The 17944-nt window shown below is 44.5% G+C and overlaps 1 protein-coding gene across 4 annotated transcripts in view; it reads left to right on the top strand.

Moving 5' to 3' along the window:
• Nucleotides 1-17656, top strand: part of AZIN2 (antizyme inhibitor 2) — a 34419-nt gene extending 16763 nt beyond the window's left edge. For all 4 annotated transcript variants that reach the window (XM_070046709.1, XM_030870412.3, XM_060288663.1 and 1 more), the window contains exons 9-11: nucleotides 139-251; nucleotides 13976-14190; nucleotides 17292-17656. In XM_070046709.1, coding sequence (XP_069902810.1) covers nucleotides 139-251; nucleotides 13976-14190; nucleotides 17292-17430 — 467 coding nt within the window. In that variant the 3' untranslated portion in view covers nucleotides 17431-17656. The remainder of the gene's footprint in view (nucleotides 1-138; nucleotides 252-13975; nucleotides 14191-17291) is intronic.
• The last annotated feature ends 288 nt before the right edge of the window (nucleotides 17657-17944 follow it).

Raw genomic sequence — 17944 nt, 5'->3', positions numbered from 1 at the left:
ACAGGAGGAGGCTGGCCACCTCATAGCTGAGGAAGGGGCAGCCCTCTTGCTTCAGTAGCTTGTCCCCTTGCTGAGCCTGCCACAGTTCCAACCCCTCATGTGCTGCTTGTGCTGCCCCGCCCCCTCCCCTCCCTGCAGAGGAAAACGGTTCCGCCCCCAAGACCATCCTGTACCAACTCAGTGAGGGCGAGTATGGAATCTTCAACTCAGTCCTGTTTGACAACACCTGCCCTACCCCCATCCTGCAGAAGGTGAGCCTACCCCACTGGGCCTGTTTTCAATTGGGTGGGTGCATTTAAATAACATTTGTGTGTGTGTATTGTTATCTAATTTAAAAACACTAAAACATTCATTGTGGAAAACAGACAATAGGAATAAAGAACGTTATCATCCATAATTCCACCACAGAGACTCTTTGAACATTAGATTTCTTTTCAATCTTTTAAAAAATGTATTATACTTTTTTCCCATAAAGTTGGGATCATATCAATTTGTAACCTGATTTTTTTCCCACTTAATATGGGGTGTAGCTCTTTGCATGCCATTAACCAATCTTTGACAACACGCCTCTTGATGACTACATAATATTTTAGCCAATCTAACTCTAGTGATTGTCCATTTGGTTTCCTGATTTTGAGCTTTGTGGGTCTATCTTGACATCCATCTCTGATCACTGCTCTGGGATAAATCCCTAGAAGTAAAAATTCATCTTTAATGAGTTTTCCATGTTAACAAGGGAATAGGAATAGACAGAACATTCCTTCTAGCCTCTGCAGAATCCAGCCCAGGGCCTCTGGCAGCTTTAGCGGGCCTTGTTAAGAGGGGAAAGGAAATCAGACGCACTTGTAAGATTTTCGCATCTCCAGGCCTTTGTGTGGTCTTGCTTTGGGAAGGAAACTTAAGTGCCTAACTAGTACCTAGACCATCGTGAGCTTTCAATGTGTTTTTGTTTTTCTTTTCGTTTCCATGCTGACTAGTTTTTCCAGAGGCAATCAGATGTTAGCTCCTCTTTGTAGCTCTTCCTGCCCCTCCTCTACGGCTGGCAGAGGGAGCCCCTCTCTCCTCCAGGCGCCCCTACCCCACCCACGACTTGATGGATATTCATTCCATAGCTGCCTTGTCTGAGTAAGCCTTCCCGACGACGACGTGCTCAGGAATTCAGTTTTCTACGGTGATGCACTAGCATTCCCTGCATTCCTGTGGTCTCCCACATCCTACCACACAGAGGAAGCACCAGGCCTAGGCCAGCCAAGCCCCAGGCTACACAGCAGGCAGCAGCTGCTTCCCAGTTACTCTCCCTTCCAGTCGCCCTCCCAGTCCCGGTTCGCTCCCTTCTTTCTGTTGCAGGCGGTCCCTGGCCCACTCCCCATTCCCTTCATCAGCTCCTCAGACGAGCAGGCAGGGCTGTAGTCCCAGCCCAGCCCCATACCTGCTCCAGGAGCTCTGGCTGACCAGTCTCTAGTTGGTGTTCCTGACTTGGGCACCAGGATGGTACTGACCCTCTCGGTGGTCTGTGCTGCTCCTCCTCTGGTGGGTGCTGAGGTTTCTTCTTCAGGCTGTCAACCGCTTAGGAGTCCTGCCACGTGACCATACCCAGGGTGGGGCCCACGGTGTTGCCCGCGGTGTGGCCGTGGAGACAGACACCGTGTAGGTGACAGCACACATAGCCAGTTAGCTACAGTTGTGCTGGGAGTGTGTCAGAGGGACCCAGCCTGGCCAGGGGTATCTGCACTTTCTTCCCCAAGGACGGTGCCCCTCACTAGCCAGGATGGCAGCTTTGTACCCTGCTCTTCATGCCCAGGCACTTTGTTTTTGGACCTCAGGGAGAAAAACTCATATTAAACATAATCCTTGGTTCAGGGTTTTCTTCTCATCATTGGAATATGCATGGCTCCTTTTTGTTTCTTTTCTTTTCTTTTTTAAAAATTCAACAAATATTTGAGTACCCTCCACATGCAAGGCATTGTGCCGAGGTCTGCAGAAGACAGCAGGTGAGGAATAATTGCCTGTGTCTTTGAAATACAATCCTGCTGGGCAGAAACACGTGTGTGTGTGTGTGTGTGTGTGTGTGTGTGTGTGTGAGAGAGAGAGAGAGAGAGAGAGAGAGAGAGAGGGAGAGAGAGAGGGAGAGAGAGAGAGAGAGAGAGGGAGAGAGAGAGTAGTACACAAACTACAACAGTGTCATGAGAAAAGTACAAAAACTACAGAACAAATGTTATTGAACTTTTTTCAAAAATATTTTAGTAGTTGTCACTAAAAGATAAGGACTTAAAAAAAGAACACAGTAACATCACCAAACTAACAAATGAGCAGTTCCATAGTATCCCCTGTCGTCTAGTTAGTGTTCAGATCTCCCCTCATAAATGGTTTATATAGTTGATTTTACAGGTGAGAAAACTGAGGCATAGGGTGGTGAAGCAACTGACTCAAAACTCACACAGTTGATAAAGGAATAAACTGTAGACCGTTGGGGGTAGAGTTCCTGTCTTATTCATCTTTGATTACCTGTCTGCTGCCAAAGAACAAGCTCTTGACTATTGATACTTTCCTATAAAATGATGGCCTCTCTATAAAATCACCGCCTCCTTGTAAAATCTCGCCACTGTTGGGCATTTGGGCATTGCTAATTTTTGTTTATTCTTATTCATGTTTCTATGAGTACTCCCTCTGCCTAGAATGCTCTTTGTTAGTCTCTTTGTATGCTGGCTCAATGCACATGCTTAAAGTATATTCCCTTTTAAAAACTATTTTCTTTTCTTTTTTTATACATCTTTATTGGAGTATAATTGCTTCACAATGCTGTGTTAGTTTCTGTTGTACAATAAAGTGAATCAGCCATATGCATACATATATCCCCATATCCCCTCCCCCTTGAGCTTCCCTCCCACTCTCCCTATCCCACCCCTCTAGGTCGTTGCAAAGCACTGAGCTGATCTTCCTGTGCTATGCGGCTGCTTCCCACTAGCCATCCATTTAACACTTGGTAGTGTATATATGTCTATGCTTCTCTCACTTTGCCCCAGCTTCCCCCTCCCCCACCCCCGTCTCTGGAATAGGACTACCGGGTAAAATGATTTGAGCATTTTTATGCCTCTTGATACATATTGTCAGATTGTTTTCCTCAAAGCTTGGACCAATATTTATTGTTACCATTTGTACCATTTCACAATAAGCTCACCAGCATTATGTGCTGTGACCATTTTCTTTTTATTTAAAAAATTAAAAAAGTTTTTGGCTGTGTTGGGTCTTTGTTGCCGTGCGGGCTTTCTCTAGTTGCAGCGAGCGGGGGCTGCTCTTCGTTGCGGTGCCCAGGCTTCTCATTGCAGTGGCTTCTCTTGTTGTGGAGCACGGGCTCTAGGCGCGCAGGCTTCAGTAGTTGCAGCACTTGGGCTCAGTAGTTGCAGCGCGTGGGCTCTAGGGCACGCGGGCTTCAGTAGTTGTGGCGCGTGGGCTCGGTAGCTGTGGCTTGTGGGCTCTAGAGCGCAGGCTCAGTAGTTGTTGTGCACGGACTTGGTTGCTTCATGGCATGTGAGATCTTCCCGGACCAGGGATCGAACCCGAGTCCCCTGCATTGGCAGGCGGATTCTTAAGCACTGCGCCACCAGGGAAGTCCATGACCTTTTTCTTGTTGGCTAATTTATCTGAAATGGTATACCTCAATATTTCTTTCATTCTTGTTTCTTTGACAAGGATAAAACTTTTTGTTTTTGGTTTATTTTATTTCCTTTGATGTCAATGTCTTTTTTTTTTTAAGTGATCCTTTTTTTAAAAAATAAATAAGTTTATCTATTTACTTTTGGCTGTGTTGGGTCTTCCTTGCTGTGTGGGCTTTCTCTAGTTGCGGCGAGCGGGGAGTACTCTTGGTTGTGGCGTGTGAGCTTCTCATTGTGGTGGCTTCTTTTGTTGCAGAGCGTGGGCTCTAGGCACGCAGGCTTCAGTAGTTGTGGCACACGGGCTCAGTAGTTGTGGCTTGCAGGCTCTAGAGCGCAGGCTCAGTAGTTGTGGCACACGGACTTAGTTGCTCCGCGGCATGTGGGAGCTTCCCAGACCAGGGATTGAACCCATGTCCCCTGCATTGGCAGGCGGATTCTTAACCACTGCACCACCAGGGAAGTCCCATCAATATATTTTTATATTCTCTGTTCGCCTAATTTGGGAGGTCTTAAATTTTTTTTTTCTTGCAAATGAAGATGAGCCTGCATATGCATGTGTGTATGTATTTAATATAATATTTGATACATATATTTTTTCTTAATCTGATGGTTTATTATTTTAGTTTTGTGATTCTTTGTTATTCCTTCATAGAAGTTTCAACACACTATCATATATCTTAACTAAGTGTGCTGCAATTAATAGTAAGGAAATTTGTCTCTAACTGCTCTGCGGTTTATAGATTACCATATATATGGTGTATATATATAACAAATAGAACATTTATTGGAGAAAAATTTAGCACAAACAGTAAAATAAAATAACCCACTAATCCCACCATTCAGAGACAACTATTGTTAAAATTTACTTTCATTCCTGTTTTTTTAAGTGTCATAGTGCACATTGTTTTTAACTTAAAAAAAATTATATACTATGAGATATGGTTTTCTTTACTGATATGTTAGATGGACTCTTTATTTATAAACATTTTAAATGTTCACTGAGTGGTCTAAAACGACATATATTTAGGGTATAAAGATGCAATTCAATAAATGGGTATTAGCACTTCATAAATGCAAGCTATAGTTAGGTGTGGGGAGGTACCCAGAGGGGGCAAGTACCATGGGAGCTTTACGAGAATCTTGGGAAGCAAAATTCAGGGTACAAGCTCTAGTTGCCCCACTCTGTACAGAGACACCCCCTCCCTTGAAAAGATTGGGCTTTCTTACTTGTCATTGTATTTTATTCTAATTATTTATGATTTAAAAAGTGTGAATCCGTATGGAATATATTGCAGTAGTATTTGTCAGGTCTGAATCTGGTTAGTTCTTGCCTTAACAATTCTTAAGTAATGATTTCTAACCCTTTTTTATTTCTGCTTTGCCATACTGTACATTAATTTCATTTTTTTTCAATGATCTCTAGTTTTTATCCCATTCTTTTGACAACAGCTTTGTGCTATGTTTAGAAAACTGGTAGGGTGCCTTCTATCTCCAGCAATGTGGTAGACTAGATACCCCAAACAGCCTCCCCACTGACAACAAAGAAAACTGTGTCCTGACTTAAGAGATAGCAGGGAATCTTCAGAGGTCAAAAAATAAGTGAAAGTAGGAATCTCCATTTCACTTAGAGTAAATGCCAGTCAACTCACCAGCCTGAGGGATCCTTTTTAAATGTAAGTCAAATCATGTCTCTTTTCTACCTAAAACCCTTCTTTGGCTCCTGTCTCACTCCATATTAAAGCCAGAGCCCTTACAGTAGCTCCCGCAGCCCTTTGTGATCTGACCCTGTTTCCTCTCTGACCACCTCCCCCACCCTCTTCGCCTTGCTCACCCCACTCTAATCATATCAGCCTCCTTGCAGTTCCTTGAACTCACCCAGCATGTTCCTGCCTCAGCATCTTTGCACCAGCTTTCCCCTCTGCCTGGATCACTTTTCTAGGTACCACACTGGTTCACTCCTCACCTCCTTTAGGTCCTTGCCCTAAAGGAGGCCTACCCTGACACCTTACACCTTATTTAATATTACACCTGTACCCCCCACCTGGTCTTTTGTTTTTTAATTACTTTGTAACACAGTATATAACTTCTTTATTTTGTTTTCCTCCCTCCTGCTAGACTATAAACTCCATGAGGACAAGGATCTTTGTCTATTTTGTTCACTAGTGTGTCCCAAGCACATACAACAGTGACTGTTCAAATATGCGTTAAGTGAATTAATTAATCCAGAGAGAAAACCTAACTCTGAAACTGACTTTCTCTCTGGGAGGTGTATACTGAATCCTTTTAGCACTGATCTTCAGTTTTCATAGTTGTGTGTGTTCCTAGGGACTAGTCAAGATAGAGAATATGATAGGATCCCTCACATAAAGCTGGGAACCCTGAAAAAGTACATAATCATTAGTGTAAGAGAATATTAGGAAAAACTCCCACAGAGGAGGACAGCAAGAAAACTTGTCTGTTTTGATCTTATTAGTAGTTGGAAGAGAGCAAGAAGATGAGAATTTGAAACCACAAGCCGGCCTTTTCTTGGGTTTGTTGCCCAAATTCATATTAACTGTGTGGTCTGAAAAACATCAAGCCTAGAATTCATTTTATCTTGCAGAAGCAAACACAAATTCTCTCTGGAGGAGGAGTTCTCAACCTAGGCTTTTAAAAATTCTCACAGATAAATTTCCAAGGTACATGAGATCACAATAAAAAATCACAAAACACAAAGAAACAAGTCACCATGAGGGGGAACCAGCAGAAGCAATAGACAGCAGATTCAAACCTGCAATTACTACATGTACTGGAATTATCTGATGCTAAAAATAAAAATATTTACAATATTTAAAGAAATAAAAATTGAAAATATGACCCAAAAGTAAGCAAATATAAAAACATGAACTAGCAGATTTTTAAAAGAACTAAATAGAACTTCTAGAAATGAAATATATGAAAATTGAACTTATGCACAGGGTAAGAAAGATATTAGAGACAGTTGAAGAGAGAATTAGGGAATGGGAAGATAGAGCTGAAGAAACTGTGCAAATGTAGCACAAAGAGACAGAGATAGGAAAGAAAATAAGAAAGGCAAAGGAAGTGGTAGATAGAATGAGAAGGCATAATGTCTAATCATAGTTTCAGGAAGAGGTTGTATCAGGATACAGAAATGAGACAAGTAATTTGAACAGGGGAATTTTAATATAAAGAATTGCTAACTTTAAAGATGGTTAATTACTAAAAAGGATAAAAGCAGTTACTACCCCTGGTAAGGGAGAGTGAAAAAGGAAGAAACTTAGAGGAGGGCTTCTCCCTCCAAGGCTGAGATTGAAACCTTTAAAGAGAGACTGTGGCTGTTACAAGGATGTGCAGCCTACCAGTGGCAAAGAAACTTTCAGAGGGTTCCCAACACAACTGCATCACAGAAGCAGCCTGCTGCGGAGTGGAGGGAAGCTTGTTGGACTGTGCAGGCCAAAGTTGAACTGTGGGGGCCACTGAAGTGAATGCAACCAGACCCTCATACCCTGAACCAGAGGTGGCCACACAGAAAACATCAGGCTAAAAGGAGGAAAGTCCTTTCTTCCTGATCTGTTCTTGCAGTGTCTTTCCAGCAACTTCTATTGACAAAGCCTAACATAGAGGTGGATAGTAAAGAAGAAATGTCTTACTCCAGCATCACAAACCAGGGCAAAGAAGGGTGGATTTGGAGCTGAGAGGCAAAATAAATAAATTAAAATTAAAAAAATTAATAGCTGGCAGAGAGTTAATAAAATGTAAGAGAGGAACACTTATTCTTAGATTTGGGAAATCCAACAAATTCCAAGTATGTTACCTAAAAATAAATCCATACCTAGACAACATATTAGTGAAACAATACCAAAGACAAGGAGAAGATCATAAAACTAGTGAGAGAAATGAGACAGATAGAAGAATACCTGTAGAAGAATGTTAATTAGACTTACAGCTTATTTTTCTCCTGTAACAATGGAAGGCAGAAGATAGTGGACTAGCAGCTTCAATCTATCAACCTAGAATTTTATATCCAGCAAAATTGTTTTTCAAGAATGAGTATGAAACAAAGGCATTTTCCGACAAGCAAATACTGAGAGATAGATCTTCACTAAAGGAAATTCTAAAGGATATATTTCAGACATAAGGAAAATTATCCAGATGGATGGTCTGAGTTGCAGGAAGGAATGATGAGCAAAGGTAGGTAAATATGCGGGTATATTTAAAGGATCACTGACTGGCACCAGCATCACCACCAACAACAATTATGTGACTAGAACAAGACCCTGAAGTTTATTTTACTCTTATGCAACTGTCTGGATGCAGGCAATTCAGAGCTGGTATAGTGGTTTCATATTCACATGGAACCATATGGCTTTCAGCTGTACCTGTTTCTAGGTGTTGCCCCCATCTTGGTAGGTGCATTTTGAAGCTCCAGCCATTATAGGAAATAAGAGAAGTCTCTCTGCCAGTTGTCTTTCAAGGAAATTTCCTGAAAGTACTTATGCTTTTATCTTATGGCCATAACTACCTGCAAGGGAAGTTGAGAAATATAGTCTTTATTCTGGGTGGACATGTGCCCAGCAAACATTGAAGATTGGAATTGCTGGGGGTAGGCAACTAGCAGTCTCTGTCACAAACAAGATAGACTAAAACACTGGATAGCAATAGAATGTAAGTTGGGAGGTAGAGTGACCAAGCTGGTCTTCTAAGATTTTGAATTGTTTGAGCAGAAGGTAAAGATATCGATTAATTTTAGATTTTATGTTAGGTATGCATGTTAAAATGTAAATGTCTACAGTAACCACTAAAATAATAGAAGTTTATTAAAATAGTTTGGTTTGGAGAGTGGCATAAAAACATAGACCAGCAAAACATAGTTGACAGCACAAAAAAGATCCACATATATCTGGAAACTTGATTTGACAGCACTTGCAAAGCATATCGTTAGGAATTGTTTAATATATGATGCTAGACCACCTGATTGTCCATATGCAAAAAATGAAACTGGATCCCTATCTTACACCATACATATATATAAATTCCAGAGACCAATACAGGAGAGTATCTGTTTGGCCTTGAAATAGGAAAAAACAGTGAAGAATATCTTTAAAACCAAAAAGGAAGACTGATGTTTGTCTACATTAAAATGGAGAGCTTCTGCTCATCTGTTAGTGAAAGGAAGGAGGCAATCATAAAGTGGGAGAAAAATACTGAAACACATATAATTGATAAGGGATTAGTAGAGAGAATATATGAAGGATTCTTAAAAAGGAAACAGAGACAAATAAGAATCTTATGAAAATAAGGGGAAAAAAGTGAAGCAGAAAGCAATAGAAATAGGGGCAAAAGACTTTAACAGGCAGTTCACAGAAGAGGAAAGCCAAATAGAAAATGCAAAGGTGCTCAACCTCATTGGTAATCAAGAAAATGCAAAGTAAAAGGAAAACAAGATACATCTTCTACCAACTAGGTTAGAAAAAAATGTAAAGCATGACAATATCAAGTGTTGGTGGCATATAGAGAGTTGGATCTCTTAGATACTGCTAGGTGGAGTTGGTATTTCTACTTTGGGAAACAAGTTGGCATTATTTAGGTAAAGTTAGACATGTGTACACTCTCCCAGCAAGTTCCTAGGTATATATTGCATAGAAACTCTGGGTATGTGTATTTGAAGAGATGTCAGAATGTTCACAGGAGCAATTTCTATAATACAAAACGTTGGAAACAACCTTAATGTTGTCTTGATGCTGGGTAATAATCAAATAAATTACAGTGTATTCCATACAATGAATTCTATGCAGCTTATTGTGAATTATATCTACATGCATCAGTTGGATGAATCTTGGGAATGTAAGTTTCAAATAAACAAAAAAGCAAGTTGCAGAGATTACATACCCTATATTTCCAATCATATACATTTTAAAAAGTGCAAAATCAAATTCTAAATTGTTTAGGGTTAGGTATACTCATGGAAAAAAGTAAAGCAAAAGAATAATGAAAACAAAATTCTGGATAATGGTTACCTCTGGAGGAGTTTGGGAAGGGACATGTCATTGGGATGGGGATTTCAAAGATAGAGGAAATGTTCTATTTCTTTAGCTGGGCAGTGGGTACACAGATATTAATTTTATCATTATTCTTTTTATTTTACACATGATACAAATGTCCTTTTGTATGAATTAAACATTTAACAAAAAATTGAGTCTGTCACTGCTACTTATTAATATTCTGTGATAGGCTCATGTTTATTTTTTATCATATTGTTTCTAATGTTTAGAAAGATATCCTGGGAGTTTTAATTAGTCGTAGCATATTTAATCTATTAAACTGGAGAGAATTCTTTTTTGCTTTACTCAGCTTTTCTAGCTAGGAGAGGGTAGAGCTCTTGTATTTTATCTCTCCTTTTAAGGTTTTATTATTTTCTTTGAATAAGTATTATTGTGGCCCAAGTACATCCCTGAGTTTAGTAATGCTTTCATTACTGTTGTGAGTGAAGACTGTGTGTTTGAGCTGAGACACTGGCTTGCATGCTGAAACTCACTGAGCTCTTCTAGTAACTACCTCTCTCCCCTTTGTTTGCCAGGTGGGCAAGTGTTATCTGCAATGTGATATTTTATTTCTTCACTTTCTCTATATTGTTTGTTTTTTCCCTGCTAGCTATTGCCAGCATTTCTCATGACAGAAAGCTTCAGACTTGGAGTCAGAAGATGTGGGTCTGAGTCCTGGCTCTGCCATATAGTAGCTGAGTAACATTAGGCAAATTACTTAACCTCTCTGGGCCCTGTTTCTCTCGTTTCTTCATCTGGAAAATGAGGGGGCTTAACTTTAATTACTAAGGTTGCTTCTAGTTCTGAAATGAAGCCATTCTAGTGTATCTCCATTAAGTTAGAGTTGGCTCCTTATTTTAAATAGTTTCTCTTCGTTGTGGGGTTTAGTTTTGTCTGTAGTTTTAATCAAGAAGAGATGCTATAGGCTATTGAATGCCATGTTGACATGTATTGGGAAAATTTAATTTGAATTGTAGATCTATATTTTCCATATTATGATGAAGCCAGTGATTGCCTTGCTCATATCATCCCTGCCTTCCATTTAGAGACAAATTATCTGATCATTGAAAGTGATTCTTTGAATATGAGTGTGGATTTGATTAGCTAGGGATTCATTTTGGATTTTTGCCTATATGTTCACGAGTGAGATTTTTTTTTTTTTTTTTTAACATACGAGTGAGATTTTGATCATAGGCTTTTATTCTGTTTCCTCTTTTTCCTTTTTGTGTGCAGCCCTTGCTCATGCCATTTTTTTCCCTTTGAAAATATTTCTGTATACTTTATGCAGTATAGGAGTTAATTGATTTATTGTTTAAAAGTTGGGGAACTATTTAGGGATTCCATCAAAGCCATGTGCCATTCTAAATGTTTCACCTTGTTTCATCTGTGGGTCTGCTCACCTACTGGGTCTCTTTGAGGAAAGCAGCCATTCAGGTGCAGCTAGGAGGCACCTTGTCTGGGACCACCTGGAGTTCTGCTGCTAACCCCCTGCAGAACCTGAAGCAGGTCATTTCTTCTGAGTTTTCTCATCTGTAACATGGGAATTGCAACTGCCTCCCAGATGAGGTGTGAAGTAGTGGTGGGCATGCTTGGTAAAGTAGGAACCCCCTGCCCTCTCTCTCAGAGGGGGCCCTAGTAGCAGACTGGGCATCTTACATTTTTACAGGTGCCTGTCCATTTCCATTCAGTTTTCCGACTCATAAACAGAGCTGAGACTTACAAGCCTGTCCCCACATGCTTTTGGAACATTTATTTTGCATATTCCTTTTTTGTTTCCTTTTTCTTTTAAAGGTTTTAAATGATAATTGCATTATTTCCTGTGAAGTTTTAAAATCTTTCTTTTCCACCCATTTTTAATTTATACCACTACTAAGAAGTGAGAGAACTCTGATTATAACTCAAGGGTTCCTTTTTATCTTATTGTGGAAGAATCTTTGGAACCTATTTCCTTAAGGATCCTCATGGATACAATTATATAGCATTTCCTCTCACAATTCTTTAAAGGTTAGCTTATTGTTTTTTTTGTTTTTTTTAAGTTTTTTTAAAATTATTTATTTATTTGGCTGCGTTTGGTCTTCGTTGCTGCGTGTGGGCGAGCAGGGGCTACTCTTTGTTGTGGTGCGTGGGCTTCTCATTGCGGTGGCTTCTCTTGTTGCGGAGCACAGGCTCTAGGCGCGCGGGCTTCAGTAGCTGTGGCATGCGGGCTCAGTAGTTGTGGCTCGCGGGCTTAGTTGCTCTGCGGCATGTGGGATCTTCCCGGACCAGGGCTCAAACCCGTGTCCCCTGCATTGGCAGGTGGATTCTTAACCACTGCACCACCAGGGAAGTCCCTAGCTTATTGTTTTTTAAGAACTGGAGCTAAGGGAAATAATTCAGAGCAACTAAGATGAATTTTACTCATTAACAAGAAGCTTGTGAACAAGCTTGTTAAGTTATATGAACAAGGATGTATTGGTTTATCTCGCTTTCCTAGAATGTGAGCTTCATGAGCACAGGAACTTTGTTTTTTTTTGTGTGTGTTCACTGATGCGTCTGCAGCTCCTAGATCAGAGCCTGGCATATAGTAGGTGCTTAATAAGTACCTACTGAATGAATTAATGAGTATAGGATGGTTCTCATGTTTGATTTTAATAATGTGCATGTTTTTCTTTATTAATGAGACAGTGGCTTATGCATTACCCTTTTGTCAACTATGAGTATTATTTCTGCTTATGGCACCCATGACTCTTCTCAGTCTGACTCATTCCTGCTCCTGGCTGAGGTACTGAAACACCTTTCCTTCATCCTGCATTCGTTTCCTCCGCTGCCTCCTTCTAGACTCTTTGATGGCTTCCATTCGTACCTTCTTTTTCTTTCTTTTTGGCTCTTCCTCTTTCTCATCACTCATGTATTCCCTATTCATTTATTCATTCATTCACTTAAGAAATATTATTGACAAAAGCACCTACAGTATGCCAGACTGCTAGGCTTGGAGGAGATGGGGGTGAACAAGACTGTCATGATCTCTGGACTCATGGAATTTATAGTCTGACAGGGAAGACAGGCCTGGGTAATACATTTCATAAATATCTAATCATAAATCATAGTACGTGCTATGATGACAAAGCTTGGGGAGCCTTAGGAAAGTTTCCATGAGGAAGCTGAGATCTAAAGGAAAATTAGGAATTGGTAGGTTTGGAGCCTCAGGGAGTAGCATGGGGATGGCTGGGGCTGGGGGAAGGGAAGCAGGGTTTACCTGGGGAGCCCAGAGCAGCTGGACTAACTGGAACGAGGGGCTTTCAAGGGCATGATTCAGCCAGGATTCGCTTCTGTCCCTCTTTCAGTCATGACTCCTCCTCTAGGACCTGCCTGGCAGGATCCCTACACTGTGACAAACTGCAGTGATATCTTGGTTGTCCACAAATGGCCTATGTTACAGATTTCTTTCCTGGATTTGGAAGTCACTTAAAAAAAAATAAAAATTTTATGTCATTGTTAGTTGTGTCTTTGGGTAAGTCACTTAACCTCTCAGAACCTTAGTTTCCCTGAAATGGGAGTAATTCTATCTACCCTGTGAGGTCCTCTGTGACCTCTGGCAGGTCACCCTGTGACTGTCTGTGGGAGGCCCGTCTTCCTCACCAGACTGAGAGCCCTAGGGAAGGAGGGAGGGAGGGTCTAACTCACTGGTGTGCTTCTAGCTCCTGTTACCAGGCCTAGCATGGAAGGAGGGGATCGTGGAGGCCTGCATAGAAGAAGGAGCCCCAGGGCTGGGTCCAGAGGACAATCTCTGATTTGAGGGAGGGGGTAGGGCTGCAGAGGGGGGGACCCACCCAGGGTCTGGAAAGTGGCAGACACACCAGTGAAGGCCCAAGCCAGGAGCTGACAGCAACACCAACAATAATAAAGATAGTGCTAACTTACTGGGCCCTTGCCATGTGCCAGACACTGTTCTACATGCTCTACCTGTACTCATTTATCCTTTCAGTAGCCCTGTGAGGTAGGTACTGTTATTATTCCCATTTTACAAATGAGCAAACTGAGGCACAGAGGGATAAAGTATCTTGCCCAAGGTCACACAACTAGCAAGTATTGGAGTCTGGATGTAAGACCAGGCACTATGGCTTCAGAGTGTAGGAAGCAATGAATGCAGAGAAGTGGGAGGGCCTTAACTGCAGGCTTAGAGGCCCATCAAGTCTTTATTCTATTGGCTGTGGGAGCCATGCAGGCTTCGGAGGGAGGGGGTGCTCAGGCTGTGCACGTATGCCCAGGAAAGCTGACCGTTGTCATCCTTCTCTCCTGCAGAAACCATCCACGGAGCAGCCCCTGTACAGCAGCAGCCTATGGGGCCCAGTGATCGATGGCTGTGACTGCATAGCTGAGGGCCTGTGGCTGCCGCAACTACATGTAGGGGACTGGCTGGTCTTTGAGAACATGGGCGCCTACACCGTGGGCATGGGTTCCCTCCTCGGGGGCACCCAGACCTGCCGCATCACCTATGCCATGTCCCGGGTGGCCTGGTAAGGGGGCCCTGCTGGGAAATGGAGTGGGGGGAGAAGGGAGCAGCCTGGGCAGAAGCAATAAGAGGAACCCCAGGTCTGGGTCCCTGCTCCTGGGTAACCCAATGTGACAAGTAGCTGTTGGCTGCTGATTCCAAGTGAGGCCTGTGCTTGGCTGTGGCCATGAATGAGACTGAGCTTCCCTTGAGGAGCTCAGAGTCCCGTGAGAGACACAGAAGCAGACAGACACTCCTGATAATGCAGTGCTGGAGGGAGGCTTAGAGCCCAGCTCCCAACCCAAGGCCCAGATCTCCCTCCCTGAGGAAGGAAGGATGAAGCCAAAGCCTGGTGGACGAGTGGGAGTTAGGTGGCAGGAGGGGTGGGAAGCGGGTTCCAGGCAGAAGGAACAGGGAGCGAGCATAACTTCAGGAAACTACACGAGGTTGGTCGGGGCTGGAGAAGGAGCAGGGTTGGATCTGGGAAGGGACTTGAAGGAAGTTGAGAGCTGGTTTGAAGCCTGAAAGACCGCTCTGACTACTGGGTGGATTAAGAGAAGATGAGGGCAGATGTAGATAGGGCTGATCACTTGGGTGGCTGCTTTGTGACCCGGGAAAGTCAAAGACTCGCCTGCTCACTGAGCTCGCCCACGGCAGGCCAGCAGTGGGATCCAGTGAGGCCAGATGGAAAGAAAACTAACTCTAACCCTAACCCTAACCCTAACCCTAACCCTAAACCGTTGAAACTTTCTGTCAGGCCCTACATTAGGCACCTTTTGACGATTTCCTTTTACCCACACAAACAGAGGTCACTTGCTTGAGGTCACACAGCTGGTCAGTGATGAAGAGGCCCCCTCTTTGGGGGCTGGGGTAGTTGGGAGGGGCTTTTATAATAGGCCCTCAGGAATGAGTGCAGCCTGCGTCCCCAGGGACATGCTGGGTTCCTGAGCCTCTTCCCTGCACCCCCCACCCCCGCCCACCCCCACCGGAACAGTGCTACCAAATGCCAGGCCTGACGGGGCTCAGTATCAAAGTTGCATGTCATTTATCCAGTCAACAAACCTGTTGTTTCTACTCCCTGCAGGGGCACAGGATAGGCTGATGCCACCGTTTTGACATCAGGGGTCTGTTTTGACAAGGCCTAAAAAACAAAAGTAAAAAAACAATAATCACACAGACTTCCTTATCCCATCCTGGCACCGTCACCAGCAAGCACAGTTGGATGAGGCTGCAGGGAGTCAGATGCACTCATTACTTAGGAACACAAAATTTTGATGTATTAAAATGGCCATGTCAAAAAATTCCCCATATTAAAGGGGCCTCATCAAAATGTCCTACTTTAGAGTCTGGCTCTGTGCTGGGTCCTGGGGGGTAAAAGAGCATCTGAGAACGTGGTGAGCCAAGGCGCAGACCTGCATACATAGACCCTGGCATAGAGAGTGCCAAGGTCACTAGGGAGGGAGGGCCAGCAGGCTGGGGAGGGTGGTCAGGGCTGCTTCTCAGGAGGCCTGATGGGTAAGGAGGGCCAGGCAAGCTGACAGGAGGGTAGTCTGGGCCAGGAGGGGTAGGGGCTTCAGAGTCTAGTCCATCCAAAGAATTTTTAGTAGCTCTGGCTGGCTGGAGTGGACTGTGGGGAAGAATAGATCAAGAAGAAGCTTGGAGGCCCAGGTTGGACTTGATCTTGAAGGCAGTAGGGAGCCAGTGAGGGGTTCTAAGAAACTTATCTTTCAAAACCCATTTTGAAAGATAAGGAGACAGAGGCTCAGATAGGGGGTGCTTGGCCCAGAGGACCTCCCACCTGGAAGGGAACAGCCTGACTGGACTCCGCAAAGATACTGACTACTGATTTGCTGCTGAATTGCACATATCGGCAAAGAGGGAGGCCTTCCTGCAGGTGGGGGACTAGAATAGCCTGGAAGTATGAAGGGAGGGAAGGGAAGATGTAGGTGGAAGAGGGAGGGTTTTGTGGGGAAGCAGAACTTGGCAGAAGTAAAGGACAGGCTGTCCTGCTGCCCCTACCCCCAGGCCTCTTGACACTGAACCCAGTGCTCTTTCCCTGTCCTCCTACCTAGCGTCCACCCCTCCTCACCAAGTGTTTACCATGTACCAGCCTGCTGTTGGGGCCACTAGGCAGTGAGTAACTCAGACATATCCCCTGCCCTGCTATAGTTGGAGGAATGTCAGGGAAGCAGGCATTGAACCCTTGTTGCTATGAAGGAGTACACTGGGCTGTGGGACTCAGCGAACGGTTGATGATGCAGGCAGAGGCCGGATGTGCACAGGCCTAGGATGAGACGTGAGCCCAAAAGATGGCTGCTGTGGCTGGCAACCAGGCAGCACTGTTGTGTGTGATGGGAGAGGCTGGCAGGGGCCAGATCTTGTGGGGCCTGAGAGTGGAAGGAAACTGCTGGCGACTCAAGAGCAGGGGTTTGCGTTTTGGGAAGATGAACCTGGGTCAGAATTGTCCAGAGGGGGCAAGAGCAGATCAGGGAGACTGCACTTTCCCGGCTAGAGATGGTGGTCTCAGCGGGAATGGAGAGAAGCAGGTACCTTTGAGGATGCTCAGGAACTAGGCTCAGCAGGGATCTACTGGGTGTGGGAAGAAGACAACGTGTGGCAAGAGCACGAGCCGTTTATTAACGTGGGGATGTAGGAGAAACAGCTTGTAGAGTTTTTGAGGGGAGGCAGATGATTCTTTTAAAGTACTAAGCTTGGGATATGAAGAATGTGGGCACTGAAGTGAGCATTGGGTTGAGTCCTAGTTCTACCACCTTCTAGGGTAGAAGATGTGACCTTGGGCAGGTAACTTCTGAGTCTCAATTTCCTCAGAGTAAAATGGGGTCGATAATGTCACCCTTATAGGGTTTTGGGAGGATACTAGATACTGTAAGCAAAGTGCCTGGCCCAATAGTGGGCACATCAATGAACGTGGGTTCCTCTCCCTTGTGGGGGTAGACTATGGGGGAGAAGGGAGCAGCAGAGGAAGAAGGGGCAGCAGGCCTTCCCCTGCCCCTGCCCCTGGGTTCTGCGGCCCCAGTGGCGCCAGGTCTTCCAGTGCATCGGCTAGCAGTGCCTGGCCTGCGGGCCCCGTGCTGGCTGCCTCCAGGGACCCCCTCTCACTTGCAGGGAAGCCCTGCGAGGGCAGCTGCTGCCTGCAGAACAGGACGAGGACGCCGAGGGCACGTGCAGGCCTCTGTCTTGTGGCTGGGAGATCACAGACACCTTGTGCATGGGCCCTGTCTTCACCCCGGCGAGCATCATGTGAGCGGGGCCCGTCCCCCCGCCCCCGGAGAACCCCAGCGGGGCCGCAGAGACGCCTCTGGGAGCGGAGGGGAAGGTGGCGATCAGGAGCACCCTCTGGCCAGGACTCCGGCGCTCGCTCTGCCGGCCCCACGCTCCCCCTGCAGTGTTTCTGCCCTGTAAATAGGACCAGTCTTGCGCTCCCTGTAGTTCAAGTATGCAACATAAATCCTGTGCCTCCCAGTTGTGTCTGCCTCCTCTGCAGCGCCAGGGGCCTGGTCAGCCAGGTATGGGGGGGGTTCTTGGGGTCTCCCTTGGTCTGCTTCCCACCTTTGTAAATATGAAGCGAATAAATATTTAGGTTGTTTAATACGCCAGTGGAACCCGGCGGTTCAGTCCACGAAGCAGCCTGGGTGAGGCCAGGGCCGAGACTTCCCCACCCTACTATGATAACCCCATGCCCTCTGCTTCGGTCCTGACCCGCTGCAGTGTGGGCACCTCCCACTGGCACCCAGCTTCTCTAACTCATCTCTCTCGTC

The sequence above is a fragment of the Globicephala melas genome, chromosome 1 (genome assembly GCF_963455315.2).
Source record: "Globicephala melas chromosome 1, mGloMel1.2, whole genome shotgun sequence".
Lineage (NCBI taxonomy): Eukaryota > Metazoa > Chordata > Mammalia > Artiodactyla > Delphinidae > Globicephala > Globicephala melas.
The sequence above is the reverse complement of the archived record's forward strand: the minus strand, read 5'-3'. Positions and strand labels throughout refer to the sequence as shown.